Below are 22,918 nucleotides of genomic sequence, written 5' to 3'. Positions count from 1 at the left end.
GGAGGGCCTCCCAAGAGTGCTCAGGAGGTAGATCTGGGGGCCCCGTTGGTGATCTTTGGCCAGCTGGGCTGGCAGTTCAATGCAAGGGCTTGAGGACACCGCCTTTGGGTGCCAGAGACCACACGGGCTCTCCTGGCAGAGATCAAGGTCTCCAGGGCTGCCCCCGGTGATGCCTGGGGGAAACCAGGGTCAGCCACGTGCAAGATATGCACCTTAACTCCTGTACCCTTCCGCTTACTCTCCTAGCCCCGCACATTCATAGCCCCGCACAGTCATCTAAAGCAGTATTTCTCCACTGAGGCCAGATGTACTCCCTGCCCCAATGTACCCCCAGAATACCCCGAGGGGGTCATGATGAAGATCACATGGAGGGTGGATATGGAGAATACTGGACTAAGGCCTACTGGACAAGGAGGACCACAGGGAGGAAACGAGGTCTGAAGGAAACCATGGGGAAAAGAATACCAGCAATTCAGGAGACAAGAGCCCGCACTTCCGGCCCAAGCATCAGTACAGTGGGTAGGGCGCTTGGGTTGTACGCGGCTGACCCAGGTTCAATCCCCAGCACCACAAAGTCTTCTGAGCCTACCCTGAACATACCCAAAAAGAGAGAGAGAGGAAAAAAAAAGAAGAAAGAACCTGCATTTCTGTGGCCCTCGCAGCAGCAAGCACTGGTTTGCATAAAGGGGCCTTAATCAGAGACCCCAGGATACAGAAGACGGCAAATATGAAGACAAAGCAATCCAACCCCCCACATGAAAGTTGGTGACACTCCCCTGGCCACAGAAAAGAAGCCCCAGAAATGACTAAGAGACCAGGAAGGCTGAGCTCAAGTCAGAGGGAATATGAGGAAACCCTTCCAAATCCTCAGCCGGGGAATTTAAAGCACCTCAGGAAGCTCAGAAGCAAAAGTGCCTTCCTCCGAGCTGAGCCGGGCCCTGCCAGAAAGCCCCTTGGTCACGGTTTTTCACTTAGGGGCTCTGGGGTGAATCTGTGCTGAGTTTGGTTTCCCTCTCCTCCCAGCCCCCCCCCCCCAGAAAATTCCATTAGCAACACCTTGAAGATGCTTTTCTTCTCCCCCACCCCCCACCCCCGTTTTTATCCCTTTGCACAAAGGATTGTGAAACCTAATAGGGTCTCATTGGAAACATAGCTCCTGGCACCCAGCCGTCCCCCCCATTTACAGGATCTTACGTAAGTCACCAATTATCTCCCCCTCCCGAGGCTATTCCATGACCCTCCATTCCACATCTAAGATTTCATGGTCTAAGGCACCGGGCAGACAGCCCTAAGACAATTCATCCTAGTCCCTGAAACAGCTCAGTTGGGAGAGCGAAGACAATTTGTCCTGGCTGGAGGTGACCCGGAGGGCTGGAGCACACGCTGTACATGAAGGAAGCCCGGATTCACTCCCCGAAAGGCACGCTCCCCCTAGCACCCCAATACCGCATGGTCCCCCAGCACCGCCAGGACGACCCGTTGCGCAAGTGGGGAGTAACCCCTGGGCACTGCCCCAGGAGTCAAACAAGCAGGGAAACAAAACCAAAAACAGATCATTTATCCTTCCCATAAACTGCAAGGACTAGGAAAACTTCTGGATTACGCATGACCACAGTCCAAGCAAAATGGCAACGGCAACGAAAGGTGGTGAAACTGGAAAGGGTTTCCTGTTTTTGTTTTGTTTTGGCCCCCCCCCCCCCCCACACACACACACACGCGCACACTACTCATGGCTCTGCACTCAGTAATCACCCCTGGGGGATGCTATGGGTTGCTGGGGATTGAACCCGGGTTGGTCTCCTGCAGGGCCAGAGCCTCCCCGCCGTACGCTTGCCCCAGCCACGAAACGGGACAAGACTTCACAGCACTGCTGGCCCTTTGGTCATTAGGACGCCCGACCGCAGGCCACGAAGAGTACGACAACCCAGAGAGAGAACAGAAAGTGTGCTAGCACTCCGACCAAGAGGGGCCAAGTCAGCGGGTAAGCAAAGCCGAAGTGGGCAGACGCGACGTTCGGGGCCTGGGCTCCAAGGGATGAGCTGGACATACCTTTGAGAAAGGGTTCCTCCTCCGGGGCAAAAACAGGCACAGCAAGCACAAGCCAAGGGCCTCCCCCGGAGACAGAACAACTTAACACCCATTGTCCTGACTCTTCGCTTTGCCCCAGATGTAGCTCTGGACAAGATGCGACCAGTCTGAGCCATCCGGTCCCTTTGCCTCAGCAAATGGCATGGTCTGTGCGTGGGGCGCCCCGGGACACGGCCGGCCCCTCTGCCGGGCAGGCACACTGAAGGTCAGAGAACATGCTATGACCTAGGACTCACGTTTCCTGATGGAAAGGACAGAGGTGTCCCAGAGAGATTTCCCCCATGGACCGTCCCTTCGGCACTGCAATTTGTACCCATTAAGCCACATCCAGATGTGAGCCACAGGGCGAGATCTCTAGCATCAGGCGCCAGCCAGATGCTGCCAGGCCCAGACTCTCCACTGTGCTACTGGCCACGAGCCTCATCCCCAGACCTGGGGCCAGTTGCTTAACCTCTCTGAGTCTTGGACTTAGTCTTTATTCTTTCCAGGCTTGGGGGCGCTATACTCAGGAGGGCTGAGGGTACAGGGAACTATCCCAGTTTGCAGGGTTTGCCATTATTCCTTCTTTTTTTTTTGCTTTTTGGGTCACTCCCGGCGATGCTCAGGGGTTACTCCTGGCTCTGTGCTCAGGGGACCATAGGGGATGCCAGGGATTGAACCTGGGTCGGCTACATTTGGGGCAAATGCCCTCCCGGCTGTACTATCGCTCCGGCCTCCCAGGTCTTGCCAAAGATGACACTCAAACCCAGGGCTCCCCCATGTCAATCACAGCTGCACCCTTTAAGCCTCTCCCCTGGCCAGGATATTACTTTTTCTTTTTAAAGATTTCTCCTGTTCTTTTTTCGTTTGTTTGTTTCTGAGGGTCACACCAGGCAGTGCTTTAGGACTTACTCTGGGCTCCAGCTGCACCCTTTAAGCCTCTCCCCTGGCCAGGATATTACTTTTTCTTTTTAAAGATTTCTCCTGTTCTTTTTTCGTTTGTTTGTTTCTGAGGGTCACACCAGGCAGTGCTTTAGGACTTACTCTGGGCTCTGCATAGTGATGCCAGGGATCAAACCCGGGTTGGCCACATGGAAGGCAAGCACCCTGCCCACTGAACTATCTCTCCTATCTCTCAAACCCCTTAAAGTTATTTTTTTAGTTTAAAATTGTTTAGGTCACATTTGGGCTGGAGCGATAGCACAGCGGGTAGGGCGCTTGCCTTGCACATAGCCAACCCGGGCCGACCCCGGTTCAATTCCTCCGCCCCTCTCAGAAAGCCCGGCAAGCTACCGAGAGTATTGCACGAGCACGGCAAAGCCTGGCAAGCTACCCGGGGCATATTCAATATGCCAAAAACAGTAACAAGTCTCACAATGGAGACGCTACTGGTACCCGCTAGAGCAAATCGATGAACAGGAGGACAGTGCTACAATGCGACAGAGCTAGGTCACCCTTGGATGTGCTCAGGGGACCACATGTGGTACAAGGCGTTGAACCTGGGCCCACCACATGTAAGGAAATGCTGTCTCTTCAGCACTCTCTCTCCAGCCCCTCCAGGCTCACGACTTATCGGCATTGCCCAGAGACTGCTCCAAGGCAGGCATTTCTGATAAGGGTCAGGCCGCCTCTGCCCTACAGTTCATCTGCCCATCAGTCCCCCAAGCCAAAAACCTGCTCTAGGGTTCAAGCGTTTTTCCACAGCATCCTTCTTCCCAGCGGCTTTCAGCCTCCAGATCCTACGTCCCATGTTCTCCCTCGATGGCACTGCCCGTCAGCTGTAAAAACCCCAATACTGTACCTTGAGGGCGCGCATAGCCAGCCAGGCATGGGACGGGGACACACAGCTGACACTCCCGGAGAGCTGAACGGAGAAAATCCACTGACCGGGCCTCCTCATTTTCCCAGGTTTCTCTGAACATTTGTGCAATCTCAGATAAGAGCAGGATTTTTCCAAAATTTCTCCCTATGCTAGAAATCGAGGGCAAAAGTCATAAGTTAATCTTTCACTTTATACACTGGGCAGAGGTTGGAAATAGATTATGTGTCACACAAAATGACAAACGTTCTAAGGGAAGGAAGAAAAGAGTTTGCCACGGGTCACTTGATGAGAATTAATTGTGAAGATTGAAGAATTATTTCACAATTTGCTTCATTTTCTTTCTCTTTTTTTCACTTGTCTCTGTTTGGGGGCCGCTCCCTGGCAGCTCTCAGGGCTAACCCCAGCTCTGTGCATCGCTCCCGGCCGTGCCCCGGAACTCAGAGAACCAGACCTGGGCCTGGGCCTCCCAGCCAATCCACCGAGCTATCTCTCCGACCCTTGCTTAATTTTTTTAATAATACCACTAATCACTTCCAATCAAAATACTCATATTCTCCATAGCCATGTACACTCCTCGTGTATGTTACTAAGTTGGTTTTTTCCTTTGCAGAAACAATACATTCTCACAAGCAATGTCTTAGCCTGTAACTCTGAGGCGTTACGGCCAGGCTGGGAGACGCTCACAGAGCTGAGACACGCTTTTCACGCAGGAGCTGAAGGTCTGATCCCCAGCACCACACGGTCCTCCAAGTACCACCAGGAGTGGGCACGCAGCACTTTCCTCCTTTCTCCAAAAGGAGAGAGACAAAGAAAGCAAAAGGAGAGAGACAAAGAAAGGCATTGCTGCTGATTTTTTTTTTTTAGGGCATGATAAGGTATGCGGTTTTCTGCTAAGAAACAGAATCCTTTTTCTCTTTTAGAGAGTCTAACAGAACTATTTATGGCTGAAATGATATGAAGTTTGCAAGTGGCTTCAAAATGATGGTGTGCAATTTGCTTCAAAGTGAAAGAAAACTGGGGACAAGTGGAAGTAAAAACGGACAGAGATAAAACAAGGGCAGTCATGAGGATAAGCTACTGAAGCTGACTCAGGGTACACGGGGCTCATTTGTCCAGGCTCTTTACTTCTGTCTGTGCTTCAAGCTTTTCATAAAAAGAAAAAAATGTAAGAGGATTCTATTCTGAATAGTGCTCATTCTTTCTTACTTTATTTTTGGTTCAGGAGTCACACCCAGCGATGCCCAGGGCTTACTCCTGGCTCTACACTCAAGAGCCTATGGTCCCCCTACTCACTGGTCGTGCTAGGGGGGACCATATGGGGTGCTGAGGATTGAACCCAGGTCGGGTCCTGCAAGGCAAGCACACTACGCACTGTACTATCTCTCCAGTCCTCACCCCCCATGCCCATTCTTGACTTAAAATAATATTTAAGTTTTTTAAAGAATTTAGGAATGAGCTGGGAATTTGGCTGAAGAGTAGAGCATTTGTGAGGCTTAAGTTTAAAAGGGAGGGGAGGGGTCAGAGCCGCAGTCCAGCTTGTAGGATATTTTGCCTTGCATGGGGCTGACCGCAGTTGGGTCCCCGGCATCCCATATGGTCCCCCAAGCACCGCCAGGAGTAATTCTTGAGTGCAGAAGCAGGAGTAACCCCAAAGCAACACTGGGTGTGACCCTCAAAAGGCAAAAATATTAAAAAATATTTAAAAAGAGGGAGAAGAGTAAAGGGGAAGGAAAAGGGAAGGGGAAGAAAGGAAAGGAGAATGAAAAATGGAAGGAGAGGGAAGGAGAAGGGAAATAAGGGGAAGGGGCGGACTAAGGAACACCAAAGGCTCAAGCAGCCAAAAGAAACAGAAAAAGTGGAGACTTCAATGAAAAAACTCTCTCTCTCTCTCTCTCTCTCTCTCTCTCTCTCTCTCTAACACACACACACACACACACACACACACACACACAAAGAACTCCACACAGACAGTGAAAAATGAAACAAAACCCGAGATTGAGAATCGCTTCCTAACTGAGAGCTGGGGTGAGGGGTGGGCAGTGTCCTCAGAGGCTGACTGGAAAGCACAGGCACCATCAGTCTCCAGGGCCACACAGGTTTGTTTTGTTCTTATTTTTCCATTTTGGGGCCACACCTGGAAGTGCTCAGGGGCCACTCCCGGCAGGGTTTTGGGGGACTAGCTGGGGTGTCGGGGATCCAACCAGGATAGGCCGGGACAAGGCAAGAGCCCTCCCTACCCCTTGTACTGTGCTTCCAGCCCTGCGACGGAGATTTTTTTGACTGGAGGAACAAACTGCAGAAACGGCTGCTCTGATGAGGCTTCTGGGCAGCACCGCAAGAAGGGAAGTCCTGAGGACAGGGGACGGCACAGTGGAACACCAGAAGCCGAAACAAGTCCAGAAACAAGGCCAGCTGCAGGCCCTCGGCACCACATGGTCTCCAAGCACCCCTGAGTGCGGCCTTCAAAGTCCCCGGGGAATGCCCAGCACCCCAGGACCCAAAGAGCTGCCATCCTAGGTCCCTTGTGCCAAACCACACCCCTGGTTGGCCATGAATTGCCAGTGGGAACCCAGGCCACCTGAGCACCACTCAAGAGGGTCTCCCAAGTTCTACAAAAAGGTCGACCGCAAGGCAGAGAGAGCACTCAACATTGCTCGTGCTCTGCCAGCAAGAGGCTTCCGGTGTGATCCCCAGTGCTGAATGATTCCCCCGGGCACTCCCAAGGATCACTGAGTATGGCCCCGAAACCAAAGTATAATTAAACAGGTGCACAAAGATCAACCTCTTCCCCAGACCGTGTCTCATTAAACCTCTTTCCCTTCAGCTGGAAAAGGCACGTAAGCAAAAGACCGAACAGAAATTTCCCCCAGAGATCTACTAAACCAGGCTGGGCGCAGGGCTCGGTAACCAAGACTCGTCTTGCAGATGCTCTTCCTTGTCTATGTACAAGGCCCTGATTTCCATCACCTCCAAAACAAACACTGAAAAAAGAACAGTCTGTAAATGCCAATCAGAAGCCAAAAAGATGTTTGAGATCACTAATCATTAGGGAAATGCAAAGCACAGCTACGACTAGGTATTATTTAAATCTTATCAGGATAGGGGGGAAAAAAGACCACAAGGTTGTGGAACTTGGGAAACAACCTCAGACACCGTTAGCAGAGGTACAAAATGGTCCAGTCTTGACAGATCCTCAAAAAGTTCAACAGAGTCACACCACCAGAACATAAGACCAGTCTTTCCCCTGCTAGGTACATAGCCTAGAACAAAAACATCTTTTAAAATTTATATATTTATTTTGCTTTTGGGGTCATGCCCAGCAGAGCTCAGAGGTTATTCCTGGCTCTGCACTCAGGAATTACTCCCGGCGGTGCTCAGGGGACCATATGGGATGCTGGGGATCGAACCTGGGTCGGCTGCTTGCAAGACAAACGCCCTCCCCACTGTTCTATCACTCTGGACCAAGAACAAAAACATTTATCCAATCACAAAACATTAGGAAGATGCAAATCAAAATAAAATGAGATACCATCTCACACCACTGAAACTGACACATGTCAAAAAGAACAAGAACGACCAGTGCTGGCACAGATGTAGAGAGAAAGGGACTCTCATTCACTGCTGGTGGGAATGCCGACTGGTCCAGCCTTTCTGGAAAACATCATGGGCATTCCTTAAAAACCTAGGAGGCTCTTTCGGCCGTGCTCAGTAGCACATGCTGCCATGAACCATGTGATCCATGGGCAGAGGAAGGGCACAGGCTCCATATTCCATGCTCACGTGAAGCATCACAAGGGTGTGTGCCATGGACTTCACTAGGCGCCACAGCTCCATCAAAGGCATCGTGAGGGACGATGTCCACGACCCCAGCCCTGGGGCTCCCCTCACTAAGGTAGTCTTCTGGGACCCGTACCAGTTCAGTAAGCGGACAGAGCTGTTCATCGCTGCCAAGGGCATCCAACTCAATATCGGTACTGTGTTCCCAGTGGGCACCATGCCAGTGGGCACCATCATATGTTACCTAGGGGAAGGCTGGTGACCGAGGCAAGCTGACCCACGCCTTGGGGAACTATGCCACTGTCATCTCTCACAACCCTGAAACCAAGAAGACACGAAGGAGGCCACCCTCAGGCTCCAGGAAGGTCATTTCTTCAGCAGACAGCTGTATGTGGCAAGTGTGGTGGCCAGAGGTGGTGGTACTGACAAGCCCAGACTGATGGCTGGATGTGCTACTGTGGAAGTATATGGCAAAGAGGAACAGTTGGCTCTGTGTGTGTGTGTGTGTGTGTGTGTGAGAGAGAGAGAGAGAGAGAGAGAGAGAGAGTATATGTATGTGTGTGTTTGTGAATGTGTTGTGTGTGGGGGTGAGGGAGGTGTCACCATGAACCGCCCTTCAAAGGTGGTAAACACCAGCATATTGGCAAACCCTCTACCATCCGCAGAGATGCCCCTGCTAGCTGCCAAGTGGGGCTTTTTGCTACCCGCCACACTGGGTCTCTCTGTGTGGGACAAAGAGAAACAGTGGCTGGGAACTTTTACACGAAGTTTGCGCTAAAACATACACACAAACAAACAAACAAACAAAAATCTAGGAATAGAGCTTCCATTTGATCCAGCAACTCCGCTTCTTAGGTTATAACCCAGGGCCCCCGCCAAAAAACGGAGAAAGGACATCTCCACAATAGCCAAAATCTGGAAACAAACCAAGTGTCCAAGAACAGACGACTGGATAAAGAAACGATGGTACATAGACAAACTGGAACATTACTCAGCCATAAGAAGAGATAAAGTCATGCAGTTTGCTGCTCCATGGAGGGACCCGAGGGCATCATGCTGAGTGGCTTAAAGTGGAGGGAGAGGGATAGACAGAGTGATCTCTCTCATCTGCGGGAAATAAGCATAATGGCAGAGTAAGGAACATCCAAAGATACTGGAAACAAAGAACATAAGGCGTGACATTCAGTAGGAAACGTTGTCACTGTGAGGGGCTAGGGATAAGATGGGGCGGAGGAGAGGGGGTCACCAATGATGGAGGAGGAAAGCACGGGGAGGGGGAGAGGCGGTGCTGAGAGGGGGTAGAGTGTTACAGCAACAGCACTGTGAGTCACAAAGCAGAGACTTATTATTTTTTTTGTTAAAAGGCGGCTCTTGTAGAAGCAGACTGGGGGGGTCAAAAAGGGGCGGCGGAGAGAAGTGGACACCGGCGAAGGGATTGGTGTTGAAACATTGTATGTCTGAAACCCAATTATGAATAACTCAGCAATTTCACAGTGACTACATTTTTTTAAAGAAAAAGATACAAAGAAAAAAAAATTTATCCCCACAAAAACTTGTAAGTCAATGGGCAAAGCTGCATTATAACAGCCCAAGGTAGGAAGAACTCAAACATCCATCGCTTAATAAAGAAATAAAACCTGTGCTGTACCCATGCAGTGGAATACTTGAGGAACATGAAAAGAAATAAACCACTGGTGCATGCTTTATGAGAGGGGTTCGGTATGGGGGGGGCATAGAGACAGAGCAGGCTGGGGCGTGGAGGGGGTGACTGCTATACGGTTTCCTAGGTGGGGGTGGGGTGAGGAATATGTTCTGAAGATAGCGGTGAAGATGGCCCAGCCTTGAGAATATTCTAAAAACCACTTAACTGCAATCTAAAAGGGCAGAATTTATGGTACATGAGTTCATCTTTTTTGGGGGGGGGTCGGGCCACACTTAGCAGTGCTCAGGGCTCACTCCTGGTGGTGTGCAGGGACCCTTTGGGATGCCAGGGATGGAACGTGGATTGGCTGTGCACAAGGCAAGATCCTACCTGCTGTACTATGGCTCCAGCCCTTGCAGGAATATTCTCTGTCTCTGTTTGTCTTTGTCTCTGTCTCTGTCTCTGTCTCTCTCTCTCTCTCTCACACACACACACACACACACACACACACACACACACACACAGACTTCCCACACCCAACACACACACCCCATCAGTGGTAACTGATAGAAGAACAGCTAAGTCCATGCCTTGTTATCAGAGCACAAGCACAGAAAAGGCCTCTCCTCTGACTGCCAAGGCTGTTGCCATGGGAAGTGGTTCAAGTGCCTTTGGGACTGGGAGTCAACCAAAAAGTATTCTTAAATTCCTCCACTGCAAACAAATCTTTAAGGGAGGAGGGAAGCCTTCCAGCTTCCCCAAAACTTAAAAGACAGAAGCCCAGAGGCTGCTACTTACCGGTAATTACTCCAGGGAAGGCACTAAGTGCTTCCTAGCATTCACTCAACCTGCCTGATAACCCAATCAAGCAGCTGCTATTAACCCCATTGTACAGATGTGAAAATTGCGCTAATGAACTAGCCTAAAGTCATATGGGGACATTCTGAGCCTAGAGCAAACATTCCTCAATGCCATATCCAAGTATTCCTAGTTCTGGGACTCTCACAGAAGTCACTGGTGGCCACTCAGCAATCACCCAACAGCTGAGGCCACATGCCTGCAGCTCCCAGGAGACCCACATCTGTCCCGCAGTGCCCCCACAGGGGCCTTTTCAGGTACTACAATGCCCTGGGTGACTCTTGCTCCAAGACTAAGGGGGGCAGTGTGCACCCGGGGAGAATGAAAACTTAAGCAGATTAGAGATTCAAGGATCTTGGTGGTTTGGGGAACCGCACCCAGAGGTGTCAGGGCTTACTCCGGGCTCTGTGCTCAGGGATCATTCGGAGTGGGGCTTAAGGGACCACATGTGATGCCAAGGATGCAGTTTTAAACTCTATTCTAGTCCCAAAGTGCTCTAACATTCCAGTTAAGACAAAGTCAAGAATTCATTTCCTCACCCAAACAAACCACTAAGAGGGAAAAAAATATTTATATCTGGTCAGTAAATTGCAGTTTGATTTTGCTGTCATTTCTGAGTTTGATTGGCTTTTAACATAACTAGCTTGAGAGACTACTTTTCTTTAGGTGGAATTTTAGATAAGGAATTATGAGGGAAAAGGCAGCGTGTAGAATTTCAAAAGACATGACTATTTGACCCATGAAAGCCTCTGATCTGCAAGAATGTGGGATAAAACAGTGCGATAACAAGATCCACCTCACTCGATATTTTATTTATTTTTTTGGTTTTTTGGACTACACCCAGCAAAGCTCAGGGGTTACTCCTGGCTCTGCACTCAGGCAATTACTCCTGGTGGTGTTCAGGCACCATATAGGATGCTGGGGATTGAACCCGGGTTGGCCGCATGCAAGGCAAGCACCTTACCCACTGTACTATCCGGCCCTATCACAAACAAATATTCTTACAAAAACTTCCAATCACTTAATGTTTTTTTTTTTGTTAATTGTGTGTATGTGTGTGTGTGTGCGTGTGTGTGTGCGTGTGTGAAGGCTTGAGGAGAAAGTTGTGCAAGTTTCACAGTCAGGAAGTGCAACCTCTGGCCAGTGTGAGCGCCACAAGGACCCCCCTCCCCGCTGCAGCTTTGTGTGCTGGCTAAGAGCGCAAGCCCCAGCGAGCACACACACAAACACAAGGAAAGGAATGCAAACGAAGCTGAGCGGGCGAGCACAGAGCCAAAAGGGCGTGCGACCCTGGCCATAACATCCATGAGGCGGGGAATGGCCCAGAACAACCGGACAGCGGGCAGGGCGCTTGCCTTGCACGCGGCCAACCTGGGTTCAGTCCCAGGCATCCCATATGGTCCTCCAAGCACCATCAAGAGGAATTCCTGAGTACAGAGCCAAGAGCAACAGCGGAGCCTCGCCGGGTAGGGCCCCAAAACAAGGAAGGAGAGAGAGAGAAAGGGAGAGAACTAAAACCAACCAACCAAAAAACCCACCTGAGAGGGTGGATAGATCCTTAGCCTTGGCACACTAAGGACTGCGAAGACCCCAGCGACACGAGACGCACAGCTCATCCGTTTTCCCACGGAAGAGTGTGGAGAGAAGACAACCCAAAGCAAATAAACCAGAGTCCGGGGAACGCAGCTGAGTAAGCGAGCTTATCCTGAAAGCCCGGCCACGCAAGGCTCGGGCCATCTCCAGGCCGGAGAGAGTGACCTGCTCTTTCTCCTGCACAGGGAAGGTCCGGGATCGTCTCAATAGGCTGCAGAACGCTGGAGCGTGAGACTTTGTTTGCGAGCTGCTTACCTCCCCGGAGGCAGTGCCCTGGATTTGCCTGCCTGCCTTTCTTTCCTTCCTTCTTTCTATCTTTCATACTTCCTTCCTTCCTTTCTTTTCTTTGTGGGGAGGGAGGGTCAGGGAAGGTGAAGTAAGCAATTCATGTTATTGAATGCAACTTGACTTAGAGTGAGGGGAAAGAAAAGAGGAATCCGTGGTTTCTCCAGAGTGATCAAAGCAAGCAATGACACACGGAGGCAGGCAAGTGTTCAAGGGAGAACTTGGGCCTAAAGAGCTTTATCTGCACCGCTTTGTGGCATCCACATTCCATGCCAGGGTTTGGGGATTTCTTTTTTTCTATTTCTCTCTCCACCTAGTGAACTGCACAGGCCAGCCGGAGCGTGTGAGACCTGCCACCGTCACTGCCCCCTGGGACTGGGTGACTGTCCGGTGACTGTGGGGCGGGTGCTTCTGCCTGCGAGTGGGGAAGGGGACAAGGAATGAACCCACGTCACTGCACTGCCAAGATCCTATAGTTACCTGAGTGTCAGTCATGACCCTTTTTGGGGGGTGGGGGCTGGGTCACATCTGGCTGTGCTCAGGGTTTGCTCCTGGCTCTGTGCTCAGGGATCACTCCTGGCAATGCTGGGGGGGTGCGGGGAATCATATGTAGTGCCAGGGGTCAGACCAGGGTTGGCAGCATCCAAGGCAGAGCCTGAACCCCTGTCCTATCTCTCTTTCCCTCCAAAGGGCTATTTTTTGAGCATCAAGGGGTGTGCCACGCCCAGAGGTGCTCAGCGTTTGCCGCCCGCTCTGTGCTCAGGGATCACCAGATGGGTGGGCTCGGGGGACCAGATGGGCTCGAACCTGGGTCTGCTGCATGCAAGGCAAGCGCCCCAACTGCTGGACTATTGCTGGGGGGGCCCCCTCAAGCATCTTAACAACTCGCGTAAGGCAGGAGAGGAAGTGCTCTCGGGCCCTCCAGGATCGTGGCTGCGGTCAAGCTTTCACAGGGCAGTTAAATTTTTAATCCAAAACCATCTGAGATGGTGGTTTTCAGCCTTTCTAAGCCTGAGGACTTGCGGTCGAAAACCACTCATCTGAGACACCTACACATCCACAGAGAGCCGGTGGGGCTGGAGAGCGCTCAGAGGGATCCCCGGAATCCATGATCCCCGGAGCACAGAGCCAGGAGTAGCCCCTGTGTACCAACAGCTGTGGCCCAGCCCCTCCCCCCCCACACACAAAAGGGGTCGTTACAAGTGCCCGACACCTACAGAGGAACAGCACCCTGACGCCTGGAAAGGAGAGTCTGGGGGCTACACAGCCACCCCCAGGTCCCACACGGTCTCCCAGGGACCCTGAGAACATCTGGTAGCTACTGCGGCCTGAGCATGTGGGAGAAGAAAAGAGCAACTCGTAGAAATGAGCGCGGGGGTAAGGGCTGGAACGGGAAAGGAAAACGGTCCTAAGAACATGACTCAGTCCCAACTGGCTACGGGACCGGGAAGGACGCGGAGGAAAGAAAGTCTCGGGGCCACCAGGCTCTGCACCAGGCAAAAACAAACACGCTGTTAAAACGAAACCACAAGGGCAAACCGCAGCTAGGGGAAAGAGAGTTCAAGACGAGGTGAAAAAGGGAGGTTCACCTGCCTGCTGAACCACAGACCGAAAAGACTGGCTTTTTTCAGACGGTCGGATGCTGGCTGGAGCCAAAGGCCGATGGAACCCGAAAAAGACCCAGGCTGGAGGGCAGCGCCGGGCGGGCGGGCTGACGGGAAGCAGGGCCCAGGCCGGCCCACGACCGCACTCCACAAGCCGGGTTGGCCACGGTTTTGTTCTGGGGGGTACCCTGGGCATGGAGGGTGGTGAGCGCCCCTGCTGGCTTCCCCTAGGAGATGCCAGGTGTCCTCCCCAGGTTGGGACAGCCAAAAGCGTGCCCAGCCCCAGAACAGTGTTCTGGGGAAGGGGCGCAGACCTGCCTCCAGCTGAGAACCACGACTCGGAACACAGCGGGTACAGCGCTGCCGGGCACATGGTTGGCCGGCTCGGGTCCCCGGCACGACACACGGTGCACTGAGTCCCGTCAGGAGTGACCCCTGAGCACAGAGCCAGCAGAGACTGCTGAGCACTGCCTGGGGGAAGGAAGGAAAGGAGGGAGGGAGAAAGGAAGGGAGGGAGGGAGGAAAGCAGGCAGGCAGGAGGTGTCCTGAATAGTAAGATCACAGGGCCTGGGCCAGAGAGCTAGTACAGCAGGTAGGGCACTTGCCTTGCACATGGCCAACCTGGGTTTCATCCCCTCATCCCCTGAGCACCATGACATATGGTCTCCTGAGCACCGCCAGGAGTGATCCCTGAGAACAGAGCCAGCAAAGAACCCTGAGCACCACCAGATATGGCCCCAAAATTAAAAAAAAAAAAATGGGGGCTGGAGAGATAGCACAGCGGAAGGGCATTTGCCTTGCACACGGCCGACCCAGGTTCAATTCCCAGCATCCCATATGGTTCCCTGAGCACCACCAGGAGTAACTCCTGTGCATCGCCAGGTATGACCCAAAAAGAAAAAAAAAATGTCAGGGACACACCTCAACTCAGACAGAAGGCAGAAGCAAGGGCTTGACTCTCCTTCACTTCCTAATCTGCCATCACACCCTCTGACAGGACACAGAGGCCACCAACTGTAACAAGAGTGCTAATCATCTTCATACTTAGTACCTAATCATCTTAATACTTACTAGCCACTAAACACTTATGAGAATCTGATGTATATTAATTGCCCTTTTACCTTACGGGAAACAGATACATATAGAAGGTAAATACTCCTATTGCTCCCATTTTATAGATGCACACACTGAGGAACAAAGAGCTGCCATGTAAAATGCTCAAGGAGTCTGAGCAGCACCCTTCCCTCGGGCCAGAACCTCACCTAACTGCCCACCCTCACTGCAAGTGGTTGGAACTCAGCCGCTTCAGGTCAGCTGCAAGTCTCTCGTTGATATTTAGCCTAAGTAAAAATCAAACATCCTACCACTTTGGAAAGGCCCTTGTAAGTTTAGACATAGAGTTACCATGTGACCCAGCTTTTGTGTAGGTTGACACAAAAACTTCTGCCCACACGTCCACGGCGTTCTGCATGAGAGCCCCAACAGTCCTCAACTGGTAACACATCAAGAAAATGTGGCATATCCCTACCAATGAGGATGACTAAGTTAGAGAAAACTGCGAAGGGGCCCGGGGCGTGGCTCAATGGCTAAAGGGGCTGCCGGGAAAGCTGGGGTCTCAAGTTCCACCCACAGTGCCACTGCTGGGGGTGAGCCCAGTCCCAGGAGCGCTGCTGCGACATTTACACAGCAAGCAACTCCGGCCACGTGGCAGCCGGGTGCGAGTGCTTCGACCAAAGGGGTGCAGCTCCCAGCAAGAACCCAGGAAGGACGGCCCCTAGTGAGCGGGTACGTGGGCACCAGCACGTCCACAAACAACACAACTCTAAGGACGGCAGAGCCCTGGCAAGCACACATGCAAGCAGATGGCGACAGGGCGACAGGAGTGAGCCCGACCAGTGCCACAACCAAGCGCGCATCACGCCAGTCATGCTGCCAGTGGAAGCAGTGACCACAATCAACAAACAATGGTGGGGTGGATACTGATACACACACTGATAAAATACCTGATAAAATACCTGCTGGTGCTTTATCTAGTGGGGTTTTGTTGGTTTTTTGGTTTGTTTATTTTTCTAGGGGCCACACCTGGCCATGCTCAGGAGCTACTCCTGGTTCTGTGCTTAAGAGTTATTCCCGTCAGTGCCCAGGGGACTATAAATAAAAGATGTCAGGGATCAAACCCTGCTCAGCCGCTCAAGGCAAAGAAATCCCTATCTGCTATGCTATCACTCCAGCTCCTGGTCCTATATCTACTTTTAAAAGTTGAATTTTGGGGCTGGAGAGATAGCACAGCGGGTAGGGCGTTTGCCTTGCACACGGCCGACCCGGGTTCAATTCCCAGCACCCCATATGGTCCCCTGAGCACCGTCAGTAGTAACTCCTGAGTGCAGAACCAGGAGCAAACCCCTGTGCATCGCCAGGTGTGACCCAAAAAGCAAAAAAAAAAAAAAAAAAAAAGTTGAATCTTGGGAGCAAGGAAGAGTGCCCAAGTGGTAAATCACATCCGAGCACAAGTGAGACCCAAAGTTAGGTCCCCAGCACCCACATGGCCCCTGAGAATCACCAATGTGACCCCTGTTTCAAAAAAAAAAAAAAAAAACAGAATTGAGACCAGAGAGATCACATAGAGGTTTAGGCTCTTGCCTCGCACATGGTTAATTCCTTTGTTCCTTGGCACCACCAGGAGGGTTCCCTAAGCACAGAGCCAGGAGTAAGCCTTGAGCACCACTGGGTGTAGCCCAAAACCAAAACCAAAGTATTTAGCAATGAATCTTTTGGCGTGAGTGACAGTACCAGTAAAACCTGACACACAAAAAAATTGAATATTAAAATTTCAGTTCCTGGGCCAGGGAGGCAGCTGGGAAGGTCAGAGTTCATCTTTTGTGAGCAGCAACTGTGAGTTTGGTCCTCACCAAACCCCCCACTACAGGGCACAACCCCAAACACCAAGCCAGGAGTAGCCCTTGAGCACCACTGAGTATAAGAAAAATTAAGATTCTCAGTTATCCCAGATTCTTTTCTTTTTTTTTCTTTTGAAATAAAAGTTTCATGGAAGGAGGATACTAACTCTAAAAAGACGATGGGATTCTTCAGAGAGAGAAAGAAAGAAGACCGAAAGTAAAGGTAATCCATGTGCTACAAGGTACGGGAAACCCCGAGGCAGACTGAGGTAAAGGCACCCACAGTTGGAAGTGGGGGTCCCGAAAGTAGAGTGTCTCTCCTACCCACAATTCTAAGGCCCCAAAGCCACCTGCATCTCAGGGAGGCAAGGGAAATGCCATCCCACTGAGCCAGGCTCTGTACCATTCCCAGCCGGAAGCAGCACATAGGCCCCCACAATGCAGTAGCTGCTGGAATAAGGCCAGTGAAAACCTGAAGTAGATTCTGGACCAGATGACTTTTTCCTTCATTAATGTCTGCAAGGCAAGAATCCACCAGAAGAAACAAAAACCAAGGGCTGGAGCAATAATACAGCAAGCACACAGGGCACTTGCCTTGCATGCGGCCAACCCAGGTTCAATTCCCAGCACTCCAGAAGCTACCCCAGCCCTGCTAGTAATAATACCTAATTACCAGGACCAGGAAAAAGCCTTCAGCACTGGGGCTGAAGTAATAGCACAGTGGGTAGGGCATTTGCCTTGCATGCGGCCAACCCGGGTTCGATTCCCAGCATCCCATATGGTTCCCTGAGCACTGCCAGGAGTAATTCCTGGGTGCAGAGCCAGGAGTAAACCCTGTGCATCGCCAGGTATCACTCAAAAGGGAAAAAAGAAAAAAGAAAAGAAGCCTTCAGCACTGCCAGGTATGACCCAAAAACAAAACAAAAAAAGCAACAAAACAAAAAGATGACCCAGTGACGACCAAATGGACTAAATTATGGTGGCTTCTGTGTCAATCATTATATGGCAAATCCATCCCACAGATTAAAGTTTCCAGCATCACTCTCCCAAGTACTCACCCACAGAAGAGACAACATGATAGGGGGCGGGGGTGGGGGGACAAGGGTGAAGATGAGGAGGATCCTCATTACAACAATCCTTTCTCTGCAGCAATGGAAACCACAGCAGCACGGCTGGTCAATGCTAGCACCCATCCAAATGGAACAAAGTACAAGAGCCACCCTGTCCCAAAATAAGTATCGGGAGAGCCAGAGACACGATAAGCCAACTGCGGGTGATTGGCAAACTGCAATCAGGGCATGACATTGAAGCTCGCCTCCCACGGGTCCTGGCCAGCTCCCAGGCGGGCACGAGGAAGCTTCCCCTCCCATCCTTTCTCCTGCTCTCTGGGTGGGTCTGGTCCCACCACCCACCTGGAAATACACTCCGCTCTCCACCGGGGTGAAGCAGTCCACAGACCCAAGGGCCCCCAACTCCAGCACCGGAAGGAGGGCTCCGAGGGCTGGAGCCCAAAACACCTGAGAGTAGCATCCCCCAGCCCAGCACGGCGGGATAGGATTCCCCCAAACAAAACCAAAGAGTAGAAAAGAAAGTTCCACTGTTTCTAGATCAACTCTCTAGTCATACTTATTTATGAGAACCTGGTAACAGGTTCTTAGAGATACAGAAATCACAGATGCAATGAAAAAGCAACAGTTTGGGGCCAGAGCAATAGTACAGCGGGAGGTCGCAATGTCCTGCATGTGGCTGACTGACTTGGGTTCCCTACCCAGCAACACGTAAGTCCCCCGAACCCGTACCAGGACTGATCCTTGAACACAGAGCCAGGGGTAAGCCCTTAACTCCGCTGTGGCCTCCAAAAAAACAAGCCAAAAATGAAGAAAGGGAAAAAGCAACAGGTCTGCTTTGTCAACATCTATGCTTCTTAGCTCTAATGGTGCTGAGGATGTAGCTTTTCTAATAAAGAACTTCGGCCAGTTTAGAACTTTGAAAGGGAAAGACAAAGAAGCCAAACCAAATCTAAAAATAAAGGACTCCAACCCCGGCAAGGGGTATTTTCCTGGGCCAAACACCAAGCCCCGCGGCTTTCACCTGCGTTTCTAATATACGGAAATAGATTCGTAGGGGGAAAGAGAAGCAATCCCGCAAGTAAATGAATCAACCAGATGGAAGTACCGTCACACAACTGAATGTTATTGAGCCACAAAGAGCAATAAAGTGCTCTGGCACTGAGACCCGTGGATGAACCTCGAAAACATTATGCTCAGGACAAGGAGCCAGACACAAAAGGTCACCTAAGGACGGATTTCATTTATAGGAAAACTCCTGAAGAGGTTAAAGACACAAAACAAACCTAAGGTTGCCAGGCGCTTGAGGTAGGGGCACAGGGAGTAACTGCTGAGTGGGTCCAGATTTTTTAATTAGGGAATGAAAATGTTTTGGAACTAGAGACGGGTGGGGGCGCACAACGGTGGAAATGTACTAACCACCGTTGAAATGTTCGCTTTCACACATTTAATTTGATGCTATGTGCGTTTCCTCTCATTTTTCCAGAGGAAATGGGCAAAACCAGACACCAGCATGAGAAGACGGGCCCCTCATCTGGGGGGGAGGGAGGAAGGTCAGCACTGCTGGCCTCTGCTTTAACTGAGGACTGCACATAGAGTTCAAGTGCAACATGGCACCAATTCTGCAGCCGGGAGTGGCCGGAGAGTGGGCTCCCAGGTGTACCCTTCTGAAAAGACAAGGGAAGGAAATAAAAACAGGAAAGTTCAGGCAAAAGTAAGGGAAGGAGGCGTGGGTTCCCCCCCCCCACAAACTGCACCCCACCCAACTTGGCACCAGGAATCACGCTCCAATTAGGGTTTCGAAATGCCAGCCTGAGCTGGAATCGGCACCAGCAAGCTTCTCTCCGGGGACACAAAAGCCAGCCACCCAGCAAGAAACGCTGGGGAACTCCATTTGCTGCCCATAACTGCCACGAGCACCGCCCTTGCTCAGAAGCCCCGTGCTGGCCCCTCTGGGCATGGGAGAGGCGGGGGAGGGCAAGAGCCAGGAGCAAGGGGGACTCTCCTCCTGGGGGTCGTGCCCCCAACACCACGAACATGAACATCGGGGGGGGGCCACCTCTGAGCAGCCTGAGCTTAGTAGCCCTTCAGCCCTCCTCCCTTGGGACCAGGCCTGCACGCCTGCACACACGCACGCGCGCACGCCCTGCCCCGCAGGCTTGCCCCACCGGGTGGGGGGCCACGAGGGCGCCCCGAGGGCCCCAGCTGGGCACCCCTACCCAGTCCCAGTCGTCCCAGCACCCCCGGCCTAAGTGCTGTCTCCACGGCCCCTCGCTCGCTGGGCAACGTGCTGGTGCCACCTCCCTGACGCCCAAGCCGAAACAGGTGTCCCTCAGCTCCACCCCGGCCCCCTGAGGTCCTGTCCACTGCAGGCGGGAGGGCCCTTCTCGGGACCCTCGGGCGCCAACGCTCCCTCCTTCCACTGCAGCCCGCCAGCGACGCCGTCTCCGGCGGCCTCCAGCCCGACCCCGACGACCACCGGGCCCCCCGGCTGATCCGGACGCTCCCTCCCCTTACCTGCGGGGGCTCAGCCCTGGCTGACAGGGGGCTGGGCAGCGCCTGGAGGAGCAGGAGCGCCATGCCATGCAGGAGCCTTCTCCTCGCCATCCCCCTCCTGCTCCTGCTCCTCCGCCACGGCGCCGCCACCTCCCTCCTCCCCCTCCCTCTCCTCCTCTTCCCTCTTCTTCCTCCTTCCCTTCTTTTCCTGTTTCACTCTCCCCTCCCGCTTCCGGCTCTGTTCCAGCCCGCCCCAGCCCAAACACCCGCCCAGACGCGGGAGAGGCTCCGCTTCCCGGGCGGCATTGGCCTCTGCCCTTCGTCCATTGATCAAAGCAGCTGTCGGTCAAAGGGAAGCCCCGCCCCCCCGCCCAGCCAATGAAAAGTAGGAGGAAGCCGGGCCATCTTGAGAGGGGCAAAGCCGTGCGAGCAGTCCGGTCCACGGAGAGGCGGAAGTCGCCGGGTGGGGGGCGGGGCCGCCTCGAACGTGCGCTGATGAATCGAATCCGAGTGTGGCCATTTTGAGTGTGGCGGAAGTATTAATTTCTACGGGTCATAAGGGAAGCGGTCTGTTGATTCCAGAGTCGGACGGAAAATAACTTCTTTTGAGCCTAAAAATATTGGCATGATTTTTGTGTCGAAGCTTAGCCCTGTTTACGAGGATCACTCTCTTGTCTCAAGTTACCCAAACAGTAATTTAGGTCAATTTGAATTCCCTACGATATCCTACCTTTACCTGAACTACAGTGCTTTGTCAGCCCAAGTTCCAAGGATAAAGTCTTTTTGTTTCTTGTCTTTGTTTTTTGAGGGGCAGCACCACAGCGCTGCTCTGGGGCCACATCCGTTGGTGCCAGGATTAAACTGGGGCTACTTTAGCCATCTCCCAGGCCAGACAAATTCTATTGACTTCTAAACCCACCCTCAGACCTGCCATCCACATTCTCCTTTTCTGATTAACATAAATGCTGGCCTCCCTGCTGGCCAATTCTTCCCTTTCAGATTCTTTTCACCCACCACAGCAAGAGTGCACTAATCTATAAAGCAAATACTTTAACACCTACAGGATACACCTATAGGTCTCCGAACACCTCCAGGTCCTGTGTGTCCTGGGACCTGCCAACTCCTCTTTATCTCCCCTTCTGCCACTTTCCCGCAGATTACACCCACATCAAATATCTAAAAGATCCTTGAAGGTCCAGTTCCCTGTTTACAAACCTTACTTTCCACCCTTGTTCCTACTTCTAGTCAGGTAACAGTACACAGTGTAGCTAATCTGTAATTTCGCCTACCTGATTCCTCCCACTAATTTTACTTATTGTAGGACACACGCACCAGGTTTTATGTTTTCAAGCAGTCCCTACAACATCCTATTCAGGGTCCACAAGTGAGTTCCATTCACATTGATAAATGAAAACCAAACGATCCCTTGCAAAGCAGCAGCTGTCTGTAGGTGCTGAGTTCCTCCAAAAACCTGCCCGAACATTTTAGTTTTACATGCTGGTCCAGCCTAAGCCAAAGATAAACCCAGAAGGAACTTGTTCTTGGCTTAAATGTTGTCAAGAACGGGAAACAGAAAAGACTGAAGAAGAATCCGTTTTGTTTCAACACAAGAATGTTAAATCAGGGGGCTGGAAAGATAGTACAGCGGGCAGGATGCTTTTTTTGCACATGGTCAACCTGCATTTCGATCCTCAGCATCCCATATGGTCGCTCGAGCACTGTCAGGAGTAATTCCTGAGTGCAGAGCAGGAGTAAGCCCTGAGCACCAACAGGTGTGACCCCTTTCCTCCCCAAGCAAAAAGGATGTTAAATTTGTTAAATCAACACGCATGTTGCCAGCCCATGTGGATGTGGTGCCCAGGCACGTGGTTTCCACATCTCCCGCCCCTTTTGAAATGTGTATTTTCATATTTTAACCCTGGATATGTACTGGAGCTTTCTCCACTTTGGAGAAGCTCACATTCTGTCTACAGCCTCTGTCTCTGTCTCTCTCATTCCTCAAGACTTCCAGATAAAACCTGTTTTGACTTCATAGGGGCTGAGCAATAGCACAATGGGTAGGGTGTTTGCCTTGCACACAGCTGACCCAGGTTCGATTCCCAGCATCCCATATGATCCCCCAAGCACTCCAGGAGTGACCCCCCCGCGAAAAAAAGAAAACTTTTTTGACTTCAAAAAGTGTCAAACAGGGGCTGGAGAGAAAGCACAGCGGGTAGGGCATTTGCCTTGCACGCGGCCAACCCGGGTTCGATTCCCAGCATCCCATATGGTCCCCTGAGCACCGCCAGGAGTAACTCCTGAGTGCAGAGCCAGGAGTAACGCCTGTGCATCGCCGGGTGTGAACCAAAAAAGAAAAAAACAAACAAACAAACAAACAAAAAAAAAACCAGGTCAAACAGTGTCAAACAGGTTGAGCTGTAGTACAGTGGGTAGGGTGTTTGCCTTCACAAGGCCAACATAGGTTCAATCCCTGCAATCCAGATAAGTTCCCCAAGCCCCACCAGGAGTGATCCCCGAGCTCAGAACAAGGAGTAAGCCCTGAGTACTGCTGGGTGTGGCCCAAAAACAAAGAGAGAGAGAGAGAGAGAGAGAGAGAGAGAGAGAGAGAGAGAGAGGTGTCAAACTTTGTCCATCCTTTCTTAAAAGGAAATATTAGCTTTTTGGTCACAGTCATACTCAGGAATCACCATATGGGATCCCAGGAATCAAACCAGGGTCGGCCATGTGCAAGGCAAGGCAAATGCCTACCCACTATGCTACCTCTCCGGATCCTACACCAGTATTCCTCAAAGTGGGCATTACCACCCCCC

At 51.7% G+C, this 22,918-nt stretch overlaps 1 protein-coding gene and 1 pseudogene across 3 annotated transcripts in view; one reads left to right on the top strand and one right to left on the bottom strand.

Moving 5' to 3' along the window:
* WBP1L (WW domain binding protein 1 like) overlaps nucleotides 1–20,326 on the bottom strand; it is a 62,408-nt gene extending 42,082 nt beyond the window's left edge. Inside the window, exons 1-2 of one of the 3 annotated variants that reach the window (XM_056121015.1) lie at nucleotides 20,130–20,269; nucleotides 3,869–4,038 (exon numbers count right to left, since the gene is read on the bottom strand). In XM_056121015.1, coding sequence (XP_055976990.1) covers nucleotides 3,869–3,967 — 99 coding nt within the window. In that variant the 5' untranslated portion in view covers nucleotides 3,968–4,038; nucleotides 20,130–20,269. Of the gene's footprint in view, nucleotides 1–3,868; nucleotides 4,039–17,603; nucleotides 17,730–20,129 lie in introns of those variants that run through there. The other 2 variants (XM_056121014.1, XM_056121016.1) reach the window with 2 other exon arrangements.
* Nucleotides 7,613–20,107, top strand: LOC130029763 (60S ribosomal protein L8-like; annotated as a pseudogene).
* Nucleotides 20,327–22,918: the final 2,592 nt, after the last annotated feature.

The sequence above is a fragment of the Sorex fumeus genome, unplaced genomic scaffold, assembly GCF_029834395.1.
Source record: "Sorex fumeus unplaced genomic scaffold, SorFum_2.1 ptg000043l, whole genome shotgun sequence".
Taxonomy (NCBI): Eukaryota; Metazoa; Chordata; class Mammalia; order Eulipotyphla; family Soricidae; genus Sorex; species Sorex fumeus.
Note: the sequence above shows the minus strand (reverse complement) of the source record. Positions and strands in the feature narration are given on the sequence as shown.